An 18,731-nucleotide genomic window follows, 5' to 3' on the forward strand; every position below is an offset into this window, starting at 1 on the left:
AATTATCATTTGAATAAACATGAAACACCAACAACACATTAATAGTAATTTGCTTTTTATGTTCAGGGTGCAGCAGTTTCTATTGTTCTGTCACAGGAATCCATGCAGTACAGTAAATACATTTCAGCAAGCTGAGCTTCCAGAAGTTAATGACATGAACTCAGCCGCTTTACTGAATTTGTAAAAACCAGTTAAAGCTTGCGCGAGAGCTACGAGCTGCTGGTTTACATTTTTGATCTTGATGTCGCAACAGTTTTTTTGGCAATGCTCAGCAGGATCACAACAGCACACTGGTTATGTGTGTCCCACTGCAGTGCTCCTCCCAACTCCCTGTTAACTATTAACTAAGGACAGGAGCCAGTCACAGAGATAACCAAAGTATAAAAGCGGACAAGAATGCGAAGCTCATACAGCATTATGGATTTTTGTGCAACAGTGATCTTAGCAGGGCTGATCTTAGCTCTGCTCTGGCTGTTTAGGGTCAAAGGAAGGAAGCATCGCCTGCCTCCAGGTCCCACTCCATTTCCTCTGCTAGGAAACCTGCCACAAATAGACAAAAATGTACCTTTTAAAAGCATCCTTAAGGCGAGTTTGGAAACAAATTTGTTTAGCTTTTTAAAAAAAAATTTTTTCACATTTTTAGCAGCAAGTTCTGTAACTTAAGAGCTCAGCTGTTGCATTTGAATTGTAACTGCAGCTGACTATTTAACAAATGGTGTCTGTTTCAGTTCAGTGAAACCTATGGTCCTGTAATGACCCTGCACCTGGGCTGGCAGCGGACAGTAGTGCTGGTGGGATTCGATGCTGTGAAGCAGGCCCTGGTGGATCAGGCTGATGACTTCACCGGCAGGATGCCCGTGCCGTTTCTGTTCAAAGCTACCCAGGGCTACGGTAACACAAGACACTTCAGATCTGTCAACTTTCCAGCACATAAGAGATTTTATGACTTCTTTGGCATGACCGCACGAAAACAAACCCTTTTCTAACGCTAGTTTGTGTTAAAGTTTTGACGTTTTATTTGTGGCACAGACGCACTTCCGTTCGGTGCTCTTTTTTTGTGTTTCCTATTTGTCAGTTTTTGTGCGTTTGTCTCCGCGAACAACTGCTACACACGCCAGGATCTTGTGGACATTGACTACTGGCACAAGATATCAGCATCGAGCGATTTTCAATGCAATCGTAACATCCCAGACGACATAGCGAGACCGCCGGGTGCTCCGTGGATTGTTATCGGGTCTGGAAGGCGCCGCCCGCGGCGGAGGGAGAGGAAGCAGTATCGGGGCCAAACAGCCTCTTCACAAACGAATGGCACAACATAGAAGAGCCACCTCGACAGGACAAGATTCAGCAGTACATCTGCATCTGAAGGAAAAAGGGCACTCTTTTGAGGATGCCAATGTTCACATTTTGGACAGGGAAAACAGATGGTTTGAAAGAGGAGTGAAAGAAGCCATCTATGTCCACTGTGAACAACCATCATTGAACAGAGGAGGTGGATTACGTCACCAACTTTACCCCGCTTACAGTGCTGTCCTGAGCTCCCTTCCCAGACGTCTCAACCCCCATTCACACCTTTGTTCCAGTGACCTCAATAGGCCACAGGAAACAATGGAGCGGAGTCCTAAATTGGTTTCAACTGAAACCACTGATTAAATATGACCCACGCCCCCTTCACACCTGGGCACATGTGTTCACACACATGATCAATAGAGGGTCATAACCACCTCCAGGGGACTACGCCCACAGGGGTTTAAATACCTGGGTCTCTCCACCTTTTGGTTGAGAACTGAAGAAGCCTTTCGGATGAGAGGTGAAACGTCTTCAAGAAACAAAAAGAAGTCCAGTCGCCTTTTTCAAGCTCCAGAGACTATTATGACCTGGATAACTGAGAATCTACACAGACATATCGGGGCTGCATGTCCGGCCTTACGCTGAAGCTAACGCCAACCACACAGGCCCGCCCTGCCGAGCCTGTATCTGTCCAACGCCTGATCCATGGTACATAAAACGGACAACCTAGAGTTTCAGCTGGCTGGAATTCGCTATGTTAGTGACTGTTGTGTAATGATCATCACAGAGACCTGGCTTAACCCGCAGACCCCCCGCGCTAGCGTGCAGCCACCAGGCTGCATGTGACTGTCAGTAAAAACATCCGGGTTTTCCCGAGGGCTGCCACCCGTCACAGGTGAAAATAAGGAACCCCCGCCACGGCTTCTCAGGACCATGACCAACGTGGCCCTGACTCACATGTTATTTTTTATTTTTTGTAAAGGGGTGATCGAGAAAGCAATTAGCCATACATAAAATTAAATACTTTTTTAAAAGCAATGAAGACTTTATTGCGAAATATTGTTGCATATAAAGTGCTGTTAAATAAGGCTACATTACATGCAAATATATAACAAAGTGCAATGAAACTGAACTTGTGCACAAGTTATTGCACAATTAACCTATTAAATGATACACTGTATGATCTACCACAGGACAGTAGCACCTGATCTGTTTGTGTGTGCACTAACGAGCTGAATAAGATGAGAACTTAATGTCACTTAAAGCTGCAGTATGTGACGTTGATAAAAATATGTGTGTTTTTTACACGTTTGTTAAAATTGTCACCATGTTGTGACCCGACAGCAGCAGCTTTAAAGTGCAGAACTGTTCTTGCTGCAGGGACTCTCTTTGTGAACCCTGGGGACGTTTTTACCTAAAGAGGAAAAAACCCCCAAAAACTCTCAGGAATGTAACTAATCATGGAGTTTCATGATTTTATTGCTTTTTTTTTTTTTTTTTTATAAAAATGACAAAAACTTGGGACAAACTTTAAGTGACCACAAATTTATCATAAATGTTGCGACCCACTAGGCTGCACCCCACTCACTGTCCAGGTACGGCGCGTGCTCTTGGCAGTGAACCCCAGGACGGCTGCTGGACCAGACGGAGTTCCTGGCAAGGTGATCAGAGCGTGTGCCCACCAGCTCACCCTGATTCTCACCAGGATTTTCACCCTCTCCCTGGCCCAAGCAGTGGAGCACCCCCCCCCCCCCCCAAGAACAGCCACAGTCATCCCCGTGCCCAACAGGTCATTAACCTGTTTGACCTGCTGCCCTCTGGCAGGAGCTACAGGAGCATCAAAGCCAGAACAAACAGACTCAGGAACAGTTTCTTCACCAGAGCAATCACCACCCTGAACTCACACACTCACCCACTGTAACTGTGCAATATTATATTATTCATACTGAACAATGTCTATCACTCCTATATTGTGTAATATCCAGTATTCATTCACTAGTGGCTCGGGGTGGCTGTAGCTCAGTAGGTAGAGCAGGTCACCTACTGATCGGAAGGTCAGCGGTTCGAATCCTGGCTACTCTAGGCTACATGCCAATGTATCCTTGGGCAAGATACTTAACCCCACGTTACTCTCCGACCGTTCTGTCGGAGTATGTATGCGTGTGAATGTTAGTTAATTAAAAGCACTTAGCTTCGTAAAAATGGAAGTGCTTGTATGAATGGGAGTGCATGGGTGAATGTAAACAGGTTGTATAAGCGCTTTGAGTGCTCATACTGAGTAGAAAAGCGCTATATAAGAACTAGTCTATTTACCATTTAGTGCAACACTCACTATCTTCATTATTATATGTATATACTTATTTTATTTTTTAGAATCTATATATTTTTATACATTTTATTTTCTGTATATTTTTAGAAGTTCTATTTTATATTTTAGAAAGTTTGGCTGTATTTTGCATGACACTGAACAGGAGTGGGCCTCCAATCTCATTGTACATCCTGTATAATGACAATAAAGGCATTCGATTCTATTCTATTCTATTTGTCAGGTTTAGGCATCAGTAATGGGGAGCGTTGGCGTCAGCTGCGACGTTTCACGCTGACAACCCTCAGAGACTTTGGGATGGGACGCAAGGGGATGGAAGAATGGATCCAAGAAGTGAGCGGAAACATGAGGGCTCAGATCCATACATTCAAAGGTGTGTTTGCAGCTGTTGTGTGGGCGTGTATTTCACACAGGGTGGATTTCACACAGGGTATTTCACACAGGCTCTCACTGCGGTATTGTATCACTTCCTGTTCCTGTTTCGGAGCACAGTGTTTTGCTGTCTGTTAGCTGTTATATCTGTATAACTAGATTTATCTGGATAATAACATATTTTAGTGTAATCTTCACCTACTTTAAATAGCATACTCTTTGCTGAATCACCTGTATTCACATTACTCACTTTATTTGTTTTTAGAAATTCGCTAGCTTAGCTTAGCTAGTAGCTTAGCCCTTAGCCGACTCACTACCAGCATGGCTTCTTCTCCTGTCTCTCCTGCACTTTCCTGCTCTGGGTGTCACATGCTTAGTTACTCCTCGGCCTCCTTTAGCAGTAACGGTACTTGTAATAAATGTAGTCTGTTTGTAGCTCTGGGGGCCAGGCTTTCTGAACTGGAGACTCGGCTCCGCACCCTGGAAAATCCTACATCTAGCCAGGCCCCTGTAGCGGGTGCGGACCATGGTAGCTTAGCCGCCGTTAGCTCCCCCCCAGCAGATCCCGAGCAGCAGGGAAAACAGGCCAGCTGGGTGACGGTGAGGAGGAAGCGTAGTCCTAAGCAGAAGCCCCGGGTACACCACCAACCTATTCACGTCTCTAACCGTTTTTCTCCACTCGGCGACACACCCGCCGAGGAACAAACTCTGGTTATTGGTGACTCTGTTTTGAGAAACGTGAAGCTAGAGACACCGGCGACCATAGTCAAATGTCTTCCAGGGGCCAGAGCAGGCGACATTCATGGAAATTTGAAACTGCTGGCTAAGGCTAATCGTAGATTTGGTAAGATCGTTATTCACGTCGGCAGTAATGACACCCGGTTACGCCAATCGGAGGTCACTAAAATTAATATTGACTCGGTGTGTAACTTTGCAAGAACGATGTCGGACTCTGTAGTTTTCTCTGGGCCCCTCCCCAATCAGACCAGGAGCGACATGTTTAGCCGCATGTTCTCCTTGAATCGCTGGCTGTCTGAGTGGTGTCCAAAAAACGACGTGGGCTTCATAGATAATTGGCAAAGTTTCTGGGGAAAACCTGGTCTTGTTAGGAGAGACGGCATCCATCCCACTTTGGATGGAGCAGCTCTCATTTCTAGAAATCTGGCCAAATTTATTAACCCTCCTAAAAACTGACTACCCAGGGTTGAGACCAGGAAGCAGAGTTGCAGTCTTACACGCCTCTCTGCAGCTTCTCTCCTCCTGCCATCCCCCCAAAACCCCATCCCCATAGAGTCGGTGCCTGCTCCCAGACCACCAAAAACCAAAGCTAAAATCAGCAAAAAACTATTTAAGCATAAAAATTCAAAAACAATAAATAATACAGCTTCATCAACTGCACCAAAGAATAAAACAATTAAATGTGGATTGTTAAACATTAGGTCTCTCTCTTCCAAGTCCCTATTAGTAAATGATTTAATAATTGATCAACGTATTGATTTATTCTGCCTTACAGAAACCTGGTTACAGCAGGATGAATATGTTAGTTTAAATGAATCAACACCCCCGAGTCACAGTAACTGTCAGAATGCTCGAAGTACAGGTCGAGGAGGAGGATTAGCTGCAATCTTCAATTCCAGCTTATTAATTAATCAGAGACCCAGACAAAGTTTTCATTCTTTTGAAAGCCTGACTCTTAGTCTTGTCCATCCTAATTGGGAAAATCAAAAACATGTTTTATTTGTTATTATCTATCGTCCACCTGGTCCTTACTCAGAGTTTCTGTCTGATTTCTCAGACTTTTTATCTGATTTAGTGCTCAGTTCAGATAAAATAATTATAGTGGGTGATTTCAACATCCATGTAGATGCTGAGAATGACAGCCTCAACACTGCATTTAATCTATTGTTAGATTCAATTGGCTTCTCTCAAAATGTAAAGGAGCCCACCCACCACTTTAATCATACTCTGGATCTTGTCCTAACATATGGCATAGAAACTGAAGACTTAACAGTATTCCCTGAAAGCCCCCTCCTGTCTGATCATTTCTTAGTAACATTTACATTTACTTTAATGGATTACACAGCAGTGGGGAATAAGTTTAATTACAGTAGAAGTCTTTCCGAAAGTGCTGTAACTAAGTTTAAGGATCTAATTCCTTCATTGTTATGCTCTTCAGTGCCATGTGCCAACACAGTGCAGAGCAGCTACCTAAACTCTGCTCCCAGTGAGGTTGATTATCTCGTCAATAGTTTTACATCCTCACTGCGTATAACTTTGGATACTGTGGCTCCTCTGAAAAGGAAAGCTTCAAATCAGAAGTGCCTGACTCCGTGGTATAATTCACAAACGCACAGCTTAAAGCAGATAACCCGAAAGCTGGAGAGGGAATGGCGTCTCACTAAATTAGAAGATGCTCATTTAGCCTGGAAAAAGAGTTTGTTGCTCTATAAAAAAGCCCTCCGTAAAGCTAGGACATCTTACTATTCATCATTAATTGAAGAAAATAAGAACAACCCCAGGTTTGTTTTCAGCACTGTAGCCAGGCTGACAAAGAGTCAGAGCTCTGTAGAGCCGAGTATTCCTTTCACGTTAACTAGTAGTGACTTCATGGATTTCTTTACAAATAAAATTTTAGACATTCGAGAAAAAATTATTCATAACCATCTCAAAGATTATTCTTCATGTTCGGCTGCTTTCAGCACTGCTGGTATTTGTTTAGACTCTTTTGCTCCAGTTGATCTTTCAGAGTTAACTTCAATAGTTACTTCCTCCAAACCAGCAACATGTTTGTTAGATCCCATTCCTACTAGACTGTTCAAAGAAGTCTTTCCAATTATTGATGCTTCAATCTTAAAAATGATCAATCAGTCTTTATTAGTTGGCTATGTACCACAGACCTTCAAGGTGGCTGTAATTAAACCTCTGCTTAAAAAGCCATCACTTGACCCAGCTGTCTTAGCTAATTATAGGCCAATCTCCAACCTTCCTTTTCTCTCAAAGATTCTTGAAAGAGTAGTTGTAAAACAGCTAACTGATCATCTGCAGAGGAACGGTTTATTTGAAGAGTTTCAGTCAGGTTTCAGAATTCATCACAGTACAGAAACAGCATTAGTGAAGGTTACAAATGATCTTCTTAGAGCCTCTGACAGTGGACTCATCTCTGTTCTTGTCCTGTTGGACCTCAGTGCAGCTTTTGATACTGTTGACCATAACATTTTATTACAGAGATTAGAGCTTGCTATAGGTATTAAAGGTACTGCACTGCAGTGGTTTGAATCATATTTATCTCATAGACTCCAATTTGTTCATGTAAATGGGGAGTCTTCTTCAGACAGTAAGGTTAATTATGGAGTTCCACAGGGTTCTGTGCTAGGACCAATTTTATTTACATTATACATGCTTCCCTTAGGCAGTATTATTAGAAAGCACTGCATCAATTTTCATTGTTATGCAGATGATACTCAGCTTTACCTATCAATGAAGCCAGATGACACACATCAATTAGTTAAACTGCAGGAATGTCTTAAAGATATTAAGGCCTGGATGACCTCTAATTTCCTGCTTCTAAATTCAGATAAAACTGAAATTCTTGTTCTCGGCCCCACAAATCTTAGAAACACGGTGTCTAACCAGATACTTACTCTGGATGGCATTACTTTGGCCTCCAGTAACACTGTGAGAAATCTTGGAGTCATTTTTGACCAGGATATGTCCTTCAATGCACATATTAAACAAATATGTAGGACCGCTTTTTTGCATTTGCGCAATATTTCTAAAATTAGAAACATCCTTTCTCAGAGTGATGCTGAAAAGCTCATTCATGCATTTATTACTTCTAGGCTGGATTATTGTAATTCATTATTATCAGGCTGTCCTAAAAGCTTTCTGAAAAGCCTTCAGCTGATCCAAAATGCTGCAGCTAGAGTACTGACAGGGACTAGAAAGAGAGAGCATATTTCTCCCATATTGGCTTCTCTTCATTGGCTCCCTGTTAAATCTAGAATAGAATTTAAAATTCTTCTCCTCACATACAAGGTCTTGAATAATCAGGCACCATCTTATCTCAAAGACCTCATAGTACCATATCACCCCAACAGAGCACTTCGCTCTCAGACTGCTGGCTTACTTGTGGTTCCTAGGATACTTAAGAGTAGAATGGGAGGCAGAGCTTTCAGCTTTCAGGCCCCTCTTCTGTGGAACCAGCTTCCAGCTTGGATTCGGGAGACAGACACCCTCTCTATTTTTAAGATTAGGCTTAAAACTTTCCTTTATGATAAAGCTTATAGTTAGGGCTGGATCAGGTGACCCTGAACCATCCCTTAGTTATGCTGCTATAGGCCTAGTCTGCTGGGGGGGTTCACATAATGCACTGTTTCTCATTCACCTTATTTACTTTGTTTATACTCCACTCTGCATTTAATCATTAATTGATATTAATCTCTGGCTCTCTTCCACAGTTCTCTTCCCTCAGCCCAACCGGTCGCGGCAGATGACTGCCCCTCCCTGAGCCTGGTTCTGCTGGAGGTTTCTTCCTGTTAAAAGGGAGTTTTTCCTTTCCACTGTCGCCAAGTGCTTGCTCATAGGGGGTCGTTTTGACTGTTGGGTTTTCTCTGTATTATTGTAGGGTCTTTACCCACAATACAAAGCGCCTTGAGGCGACAGTTTGTTGTGATTTGGCGCTATATAAATAAAATTGAATTGAATTGAATTGAATGTAATAAAGTACTACTGCACAATATCTCATGTTGCTTTGTAGGGCCCTCAGTCGCTGCTTGAGTCTCTCAAGCTGTGTGTGCAAACGTGCTAAAGCTTCGTTCACAACCTTGATTCACTGGGACACGATGGTTGCACCTGGAAAGGCTCAATTTATCCATGTCAAGCAATACTTTAGTTTAATGATTTATAAACTAACACTCATGCTTTGTTCATTCTGAGCTGGCTGTAGGTGTGTGTTTGTCTGACTCTTTGTTTTAGCCCTTCACCGTGGGGTACATAGGACGTGCTATTAGGACATGCTGGTGCATGGTATTCTCCACCTCTGCCTGACCATCCTGCTATTAGTGCTTTAAATGACACACACACACACACACACACACACACACACACACACACACACACACACACACTCTGTGTCTTACAAATACTCATGAATTTGGCTTGATGGTCAGCACTGAAATATAATGAGGTATTATATGGAAATTCAACAATGGCAAGAAGTAGCATAAGACCTGTGACTGTAGATGCTGGCGGTAATGATGAAGCAGGCGGACACTTGGATGAGCAACCAGGATGAAATGGAGATGGGGAGGACGTGGCTGGGGGGGGGGGCTCTGAAAGGCAGGAAGACAGGAAAGGACTGAGGAGCAGAGACTGATTGCCTCGCAGACAGTGGGAAATAAAATCACTGAACCGGACTGATGATGACAGAGAGAAAAGAATAGCAGCCCAAAAGTCCAGGAACGCAGATGGATGACTTCCTGCTGAATCTTCACGTCACGATCAGTTAGAACCTTTTTCTTGTTCTGAAGTCTTTCTTCTTAAAGAAACTATGATCGAAATGATCTGTTGGGTCTGTTTGAATAAAGATTTAATATAGAAATAATGAGACAGCTTTGAAACTGAAAATGTTCAAACTCGAGCAAAGTTTGAACGTCATTGTCCAAAATGTTTGTACATTTGATAAAATGGTCTTTTTAATTTGCAGCTTTGTCATGTATGTCCAACTGTCTTTGTCTTTCCTGCAGGTACGCCCTTCGACCCCACGTTTTTGTTGAGCAGCTCCGTGTCAAATGTGGTCTGCTGCCTGGTGTTTGGGGAACACTTCAGTTATGAAGACAAGCAGTTCCTGCGCCTCCTGGGCATCATATCTGATACTGTACGCTTCAACAGCAGTCCTGCTGGCCAGGTCCGTGGATAGTCAGAAAGTCAGAGGCTGAATATAAATGGGTTTTCATATGTTGTGTTTATATATTAAGAGAGCATTTAACAAATTTAACATATAGGAAAAGACAACACAAACATACTGATTGCATAGTTCTGCATTATTACCTCCAAACAGACAAAGCCAAAGTGTGTTGTGTGCTTCCCTCCTGCAGATGTACAACATCTTTCCCTGGCTCGTGGAGCGTCTTCCCGGCTACCACCACACCGTTTTCGCCCAGATAAATGAGGCCAGAGAGTTTATCAAGACCAAAATCCAGGAGCACAAAGAGACATTGGACCCCAGCTCCCCCCGAGACTACATCGACTGCTTCCTCATCAGAATGAATCAGGTTGGGAAGTGTTTGAGGATCAGCTGCTTTAAACATTTAAACATAAATATATGTTACTCCCAGAATAAAAGAGTTTATTTACCCAAACTATATTTGGATAAATAAACTGATACCTGAAAATGTATTCAGTATTTTACATTTAGGCTCTGTTGTAATTCTTACAGTAACATTCCCACTTTGTCCTCTTAGGAAAAGGACCTTCCTGCAAGTGAGTTCAGCTATGAAAACTTGGTCTCTACAGTAATAAACCTGTTTTTCGCTGGAACAGAGACCACCAGCTCCACCCTGAGATATGCTCTCAACGTGCTGATCTAATACCCCAGCATACAGGGTAGGTACACACACACACACACACACACACACACACACACACACACACACACACACACAAGGGATAATCATCTTGCTTTAAAAGCCATAAATACATTATGAATAGGAATAAGGCTGATGGTGGACCTGCAGCTTAGCAGAAAACAGATCAGAGTGGTAATGATAGTTTTTGGCTCTCCCTTCTCCAGAGAAAATGCAGCAAGAGATCGACACTGTGATCGGAAAAGGCCGATATCCCAGCATGGAGGACAGGAAGTCCCTCCCCTTTTCAGATGCTGTCATCCATGAGGTGCAGCGTTTTCTTGACATTGTCCCCTTCAGCCTCCCTCACTACGCACTGAGTGACATATCCTTCAGGGGTTATACGATCCCAAAGGTATCCCCACTTCTAAGATATCATACGTGTCAGAAAGACTACTGAGGGTTAAATCAGGAAATATTGAATGGATTGCACAATATTAGACTAACAGGAGATTTGTTCTGAGCAGGACACTGTGATCCTTCCCTTTTTGCACTCTGTGCTGAAAGAGGAAAAGCAATGGGCCACCCCCAATTCCTTCAATCCCCAGCACTTCCTGGACCATAACGGCAACTTTAAGAAAAATCCTGCATTCATGCCATTCGCTGCAGGTAAACGCAGTCCTGACACAGTTCATAAATCACCAGTTATCGTGCGCATTGACACGATTTTGTGTCATGCATTGTGTTAATAAGTAATTGTGTTTTATCATAGCGTGCTGAGTGACTGTCTCTTTACAGGGAAGAGGGCCTGTGTTGGTGAGGCTCTGGCTCGTATGGAGCTTTTTATCATTTTGGTCTCGCTGCTGCAGAAATTCACCTTTTCCTGTGCTGAAGGTCCTGACAGCATAAACCTGATTCCAGAGTTCAGCAGCTTTGCCAATTTGCCTCGAAGTTACCAGATCATCGCCACGGCACGCTAAGAGGACACGCTTCATCCAGTCTGACGTCACTTTGAATCGCTGTGACTAACGAGGATCTCTACAACACGCTGTGTTGCGTTAATGTGGTTGATTCAATGTACAATTAATGATTGCTGGTGCAGAATGGAAGACCTTAAATCCTGATTGTGAGCTGCCTGTAAGGCTGCCTTTTTGTCTTTGTTAGCTCTATTTTATATAAACAGTTTTTGTTTCTGTTGTGTTAATTTTTCAAGTTGTTTTCCTGAAGAACAAATATGTAACTCTTTGAATTTTTTTTAAATAAAGGCATAATTCTGAAAAACCTCTTGAAAGAGCAATGGTAGTTTTTAAACACACACCTGTGTGCAGAACATCTGTTGTAAATATTAAATGTGTTGTCATAAATCATTTAAATATTATTTTGAGTAATATTGTATATTTGTTTCTTTGTTTGCTTTTAATATTAACCCCTGCAAAATGAACACAATCGTATATTTATGTTTCATTTGATCCCCGGTGGGGAAACATTAAGTGGGAGGTCTGCAGGATTTTCCAGGAAGCTTTAATTCATGCATTGTGGTGAATTTTTTGCAGCAGCAGCAGTTTGTGCCTTTTTTTGCATTTAAAATATGGTGAAATATGGTATTTTTATGTGAAGTAAAACATGAAAAAATCAGGCCCATATGATCACATACTGGAATATAACACATTCAGGCTCTTTGGGAGTCTGCAGTGTGTTTAGCAAAATCCTGAAGCTAATGACTTATTTTGTTTTTGTAGCAAAACAACAAACACAACAACAAAAAGCATGAAACTAATGCAGAGAGAGTGAAAAGGTTGCTGGATTGTGTAGCTCGTGTCTGTGCCCGGACTCTTTACTCCTGTTTCTGAGGATTTAAAGGAAACACCACAGAACCTGCTGAAGCACTAAAACCTAATAGGTGCCAAAAAGGAGATTTAGTTGGAATAAATAGTTAAATGTAAAAGAGTGAATCAGTGTATTCAAGTAAAAAAAATGCTTTACATTTAATGGTTATAACATCAACGTTAATGATTGAAGGGCTTTAAAAAGGTTTCCACAGAGCAACCTCTGAGCCAGACAGCCAAGTAAACACACACTGTAGGTAACATTATGACATGTTACACAAGGCTCAGATCTATGCTGTAAGTGCTCAAAGCTTTTAAAACATGGCAGAACTGAACTCAATAATAACAATTTGAAACTGATCGCAGCACGCTGTTAAAATGATTTGCAGCTTGCTGTGTGTTCGTGGTACTCACAGCCTGTACCTGAGCATCCTGCAGTAATACTCTAAATGACACAAATCTTACAAATACCTGTGACAGGAGCTCGACAGTGAGCAGAAATTGAGGGGGAAAAAATGAGTGAAAGGATGTTTGTCTTCTTCCAAAGGTAATGGACTCAAAGGTCATTAATGTGGAGCTTTGCTGGTCGTACCTGAATGCACTTTAGACACAGTTAACCAAACACTGCTTTATTTTACTATTTGAACCTTCATGTCTGGTTTTGACCATGAAGAAATTTTGCATCGTCGTGCTGCTGCAGCAGCATGTCTGCAGTTAAAGGCTTTCTGTTAGAGTACTGTATGTTTGATCAGCAGGCCTCACTTCCTCTCATTTAAAGGTATGGTTCATGATCCATTCAGTAGTTAACCTTAGATATTCCCTAACACTAAACCTGCTGGTTTGAGGTACGAGCTGCAGACTGTGCTCAGTCTGGACTCCTTCCTTCCTCTCACAGTTTTACTGGTGTTTTTAATCATTTCTTGTTCTTGTGTCATTTAAATCTTATTTTTATGAATATTTAATACAACAAAATCATCTTTGCTGACATGACTGGAAGCACACGGACTGACAAAGAGCTCACAAAGCATCAAATGTAAGGAGAAGCTTTGGGATCACTGCCTCTGGAGCTCTGCTGTCATGTGCCAACTGTTGAATGCTGTAGTTTAATCAGTTTTGTTTGTGCTGTATTAATTTTTTATACATTGCTTTATTAAACAACAAAAACTGTAAGTCCACAAACCACAGAGTCTTTCATTTGTTTTTGTCAAACCTTTTCATAATAAAGCAGATAATGTGTCAGAGTTGAGGCTAAACAAAGCCTTACTTTCTAAATGTTTCTGACACTGAGACATTTCCCTGCAGCGTGGGGCTGTTTTTCTGCATCTATGTCACTCTGTGCAGAGTTGATTTGGGTGGGGCGGGGGGGGGGCGGGGTTAATGGCCTCACGCCAATCAGCTATGAAATGCTGATTGGCACAGATGCAAATACCGCCAGAGGGCTGAGAGTGTTTTCATTGGGACGGAATTAATTTTGTCCTTGTTGCTCAACAGCAAATAGAGGCAAAAGGTTGGCCACGCCTGGCAAGCAGCACAAACAGCTGTAGTCTCTTTTTATGATGCATTTCAGCTGCAGAGAGGGTACTTGCTGTGCTTTCTGCAGTCTTAAACGCTTCAAACTTCACTCGCTGTCATGACTCATCCAGTGACGACTCACTTGACAACAAGGTGATTCTCAGAAATTGAGAGAAAACAAGAATTAACAAGACCACTGTGTCCAAAAAGTCTCCAAGTAATTAAAAATCAATCAATCAGCTCTTTTTGTCTAAATGAATCACACATTTCATAATTCCAAAAGAGCATTTATCACCTTGCTTGCTTTTATTTTATGGCAGCTTTGAAACACGGAGATGCTGTATTAAAATGATCAGGGGGTCCTTATTGGTCATAAAATTGAGCTTTTAAGTAAACAGAAGCTCTCATTAAAACAGAAAAATATGACTTTATTTTTAATCGCTCAAACCTTAATGTGTTATTCTCACGTAGCTCCGACACTGTTTCTTTTGTTTGTGAAGGCCACATTTATTCTAAATATTCTTTATTTATGCCATTTTAACAGGTTTGGTAATTAGTAATGGACAGCGCTGGCAAACAGCTATGAAGGTTCACCCTGACAGCTCTGAGAGACTTTGGGCTGGGACGTGAGGGGGTGGAAGAGTGGATCCAGGAGGAGAGCAGTCACCTGATGGCCTGCATAAAAATATCAATCGTTGGTGAAGCTTGTGCAAAAACGACTGCTGTTGTCTTGTGTGTTTGGCTCATTTATGGGGGGTTGTAAACAGCTGTATGCTGCCTTACGTTGCTTATTTTTACATGATCTTAAAACTTGTCACACAAAATATTTTAGTGTCATATCTCGTGATGTGCTTGCATAATTTCCCAGCTGATATCAGTAAATTGTAAGTTCTGTTTGATAATAATAATAAGAAATTGTCAGAGTAATGGATGCTAGAATACTGACTGCTTTATGTTTTATGGGTCATATTGAGGAATTTCTCTCTTTTTAGCCGAACCCTTTAAGCCGACCTTCTTCCTGAGCTGCACCGAGTCCAACGTGAGCTGCAGTTCGGTGTTTGTTCAGCACTTCGGTTATGATGATAAACACTTCCTGCATGTTCTGCAGATAATTTCAGACACCTTGAAATTGGCAGCAGGTGGGTGATCAGTTTAGATCTTAAGTATTTAGAGCAAGTCCTTAAAAACAGCTGACTGTGCACACCAGCTGCTCTGTGGGCATTAAAGCAGTAATTAATGTATCTATGTGTCACAGGTGAATGCTGCAATATATAACTCAACAGCAGGAAATTACAGCATAAAGTGACCGGTTTTATGAGTCAGTTACAAACTGATGTGAGATAGAAGTTCTTCAGCACTGAGTCTCACCCAGTTTTCATTAGTGATGCTGAGAATCAGCTTATTGTGTTTATGGCTTGACTGCATGATTCTGATTTGATATTGGCTCTGCCTCAGAGATGTGCCTGGCTTTCAGCACTGATGCAGGTTTGTGTAGTTGTCACACGGGTTAATGTGTTCTTGTTACACACATTGTGAGACGGAGCTGTGTTAGGGTTAGGCTCATGCTGTGAGCTCTTGGCTTCGGTAAAACCGTGATTAAACAGGGCTGCTCACAATAGTTTCAACAGTTTCTGAATGAACAGAATTTTTAAGTAACTAAAATGTTGCACACATTGTCTTTTTAAATTCTCATCACAGCTCTGTAGCATCTCCCCACGGGTGATGGAGCGGTTGCCAGATCCACATCACAAAGCGTTTGCCAGACTTGAAGAGACGAGAGAGTTTATTATGAGAACATGAACATTATTAAGAACATGAGGACACGCTGGACCCGAGCGCACCCAGAGATCACAGCGACTGCTTCCTCACCAGACTCAATCAGGTGTGGCAGAACTCGAGTTTATAACCAGACTAAACCTGTGCAAATGAACTCACTTTGGTTTCTTTCATTTATTGTGGATAACTGCACGTTTACACTGAGGCAGATGTTTTATAAAACTATTCTGGTGTTTTAATGTTTCCCTACAAGTGTAAAACCTTTCACTGTAATCCTGCAGGCTGTCTTGTTATATTTTCCCTTTCAGGAAAAGCACCTTCCCACAGATGAGTTCCACTATGACAACTTGGTGTCAACAGTGCTGAATCTTTAGCTGGCAGGAACTGAAACCATCAGCTCAGCTATCAGATATGCATTAAGTGTTACGATCAAATACCCCAAAATACAAGTTGGGCATCAGAAACCGATGAAATTCTGCACACGTGCTCTGATGAATAAAACTTCAAACTGAATTACATCATGATTGGTAATTCATGTTAATTCTAATGCACTCCAGAGACTAAACTAAACAAATCAAACTCTTCTGATATTTGTGCTGATTTGATGCTGATTATCCAGTTGTTTCTGCACTAATTAAATGGTGATGTTTTCCTCATTCTGGAGAGACTGCAGCAGGAAACTGACACTGTGGTCGGGCAGCGTTGCCCTTGTATGGAAGAGAAGAAGTCTCTCGCCTTCACAGCGTTTTGCAGATATTATCCCCTTGAGTATTCTGCACTACGCACTTTCAGGGGTTACATAATTCCCAAGGTGTTTTGATTTTAGTGCCGTTGATGCAGAATGTTCCCAGATACGAAACATCCCAGCTGACCGAATGTCCTTTCTCAGCAGGATACACTAATTATTCCCTTGCTGCACTCTGTGCTAAAAGATGGAAAACAGTGGGCCGCTCCGTGGTCCACAGTGGGAGCTTAAAGACAAACCCTGCGTTTCTGCCCTTCTCTGCAGGTAACGAAGCACACGTCCTTCTGTGCTTCAAATGTGCTGTTCACTGGATCGACTTCAGTAGCAGATTTTTTTTGTGCTCTTTCCTGAGGTATTAATTCTTTATAAGAATTTTGAGCACAAGAGTTATAAAAAACAATATTTTTTCCTTGTGAGACAGATTCTTTTTCTCATTGGCCTGTTTTCAAGAAAAAGATCTTGTGTTGGAGAGTATCTCACTCGCACAGAGATTTTCCTCTTGCTGGTGTCACTTCTGCAGCATTTCACATATTCTTGCCCCAGTGGCCCTGAGTGCAGCGGCTTTGCAGATGCATAATTACTGCAACACCTCAGTAGCAATGCTGATTTAAAGCCCAGGCAGAGCTTCCAAGCTTCCAACCTTTAAAGACTGGATCATTTCACACAGCAGATCAGTGATCTAACATTTCCTGAGTTTGTCCCTCTGACTGGTTCCATATAAGACATTTACATTTGAGAATTTTAAAAAGCTTATTTTTAATACAAATTTTCAAATGTATACATACTGGCTGTTACACTTCTCTGTGTAAATTCTAGGTCAGCTTGTTTACAGTCTTGTTTGGTGTGATATGTTCTTGTCATACAACATGACAAGAACTGCATATTAAATCAATTCATTGATGAATGAGAATAATAATCGTGTGTGAAGAGCTTTAAACTCCAGAAAAACTTGAAGCTTGTGGTGCTGCTGGGTACAGTAAGCCTGTTAGTCCACAGCACCCACTGTCAGGGGCTTAGTGGGTGATTCTCACCAGCAGTTCAATCTGTAAGTTTGAGGTCAGGTGATCAGTCAAGCCATGTGTCAGGCTAATGTAAAATATTAAATATTGGTTTCTTAGTTCATAACATTAACAATGTTTACCAAATCTGTGCATTTATTCATCTTATATATGGTAATATATATATACAGAGGTGGGAAGTAACGAAGTACAAATACTTCATTACTGTACTTAAGTAGATTTTTCAGGTATCTGTACTTTACTTAAGTATTTATTTTTCTGACTACTTTTTACTTTTACTCCCTACATTTTTACACAAGTATCTGTACTTTCTACTTCTTACATTTCAAACAGACTCGTTACTTTTTAACGTCAGAGAGAAGTTTGCATTTCCGGTCAGTGCGCCTTCAAACATAAAGCGATCTGAGCCTAAATGGAGGAATAATAACATATAAGAGACAATCGTACTGGTGTATCCTCCATCATCGGGGCTTATCTCGTACAAAGGGATTAAATACACAAACCCATATAATTAATGTCTCATTTATAGCGCTATAATCAGGGGTCACAGCGGGCCGGACCGAGTCCGTAAGTTGCGCTGCGGCACATAAACAGCTTAGCTAGCACTACTGAAGAGGAGCGAGCATGAAGGAAGTAACGTGTGGCAGGTAAATGCAACGTTTCTAAATGCTCAACAAATATCAGCAAACACACAAAGTGTGTGCAGTTTGTCACACAGTGTGTCTGCTAGCTAAAAGAAGAGCTGCTGTATTTCAGGGAGAGCAAAGAGAGAGAGGTTCACTCAGAGATGGAGAAAGAGGACAGGAGAGGAAGAAGAGAGGCTAGAATTAAAGGTAAGGACTGGAAAATAAACTGAAGTATGCTGACTTTGTGTAATTCAAAGATTCTATGAAAATGCTGCAGTTTAGTGTTTAATAAAGAGGTTAGTTTGTTGTACTGTATTTACAGTAAAGCTCTGTGTTGGTGCACAGAGGCTGTGTTCATGGTCAGAGTTACAGGTTACATCAGTGCAGCAGAGATGAGTCTGAATCAAAGCTGCTGATGCTGAGATTCATTCACTGAATCCAACATTTCTACAGCCTGTATGCTGTCAGTGTAGGGGATGGAGATCAGCTCAGAGAGCTGTGAAATACTGGGTTACATCTTTGTGAGTTCAGTTCATCCACACAGAGCAGTAAACCTCAGAGCAGCAGCAGCAGGTCAGCTGATCACAGCCTGCACACCAACATCATTTACTGCAGCTACAATAGAAAGTTGTGGTTCTTCTCCCCATGCAGAGCCACTACAGCTGATCTTAGGGTT

The 18,731-nt window shown here is 41.8% G+C and overlaps 1 protein-coding gene and 1 pseudogene across 1 annotated transcript; both read left to right on the forward strand.

Moving 5' to 3' along the window:
• Positions 1-376: 376 nt before the first annotated feature.
• Positions 377-11,815, forward strand: LOC115790539 (cytochrome P450 2G1-like). Its single transcript, XM_030744336.1, is given in 9 exon segments — positions 377-585; positions 729-891; positions 3,840-3,989; positions 9,733-9,893; positions 10,084-10,260; positions 10,450-10,591; positions 10,779-10,966; positions 11,079-11,220; positions 11,350-11,815. Coding segments are annotated over 9 exon segments (1,494 nt in total). The 5' UTR covers positions 377-396; the 3' UTR covers positions 11,532-11,815.
• Positions 11,816-12,647: 832 nt separating this feature from the next.
• Positions 12,648-16,641, forward strand: LOC115790360 (cytochrome P450 2F2-like; annotated as a pseudogene).
• The last annotated feature ends 2,090 nt before the right edge of the window (positions 16,642-18,731 follow it).

This window comes from Archocentrus centrarchus, chromosome 13, assembly GCF_007364275.1.
Source record: "Archocentrus centrarchus isolate MPI-CPG fArcCen1 chromosome 13, fArcCen1, whole genome shotgun sequence".
Classification (NCBI taxonomy): domain Eukaryota; kingdom Metazoa; phylum Chordata; class Actinopteri; order Cichliformes; family Cichlidae; genus Archocentrus; species Archocentrus centrarchus.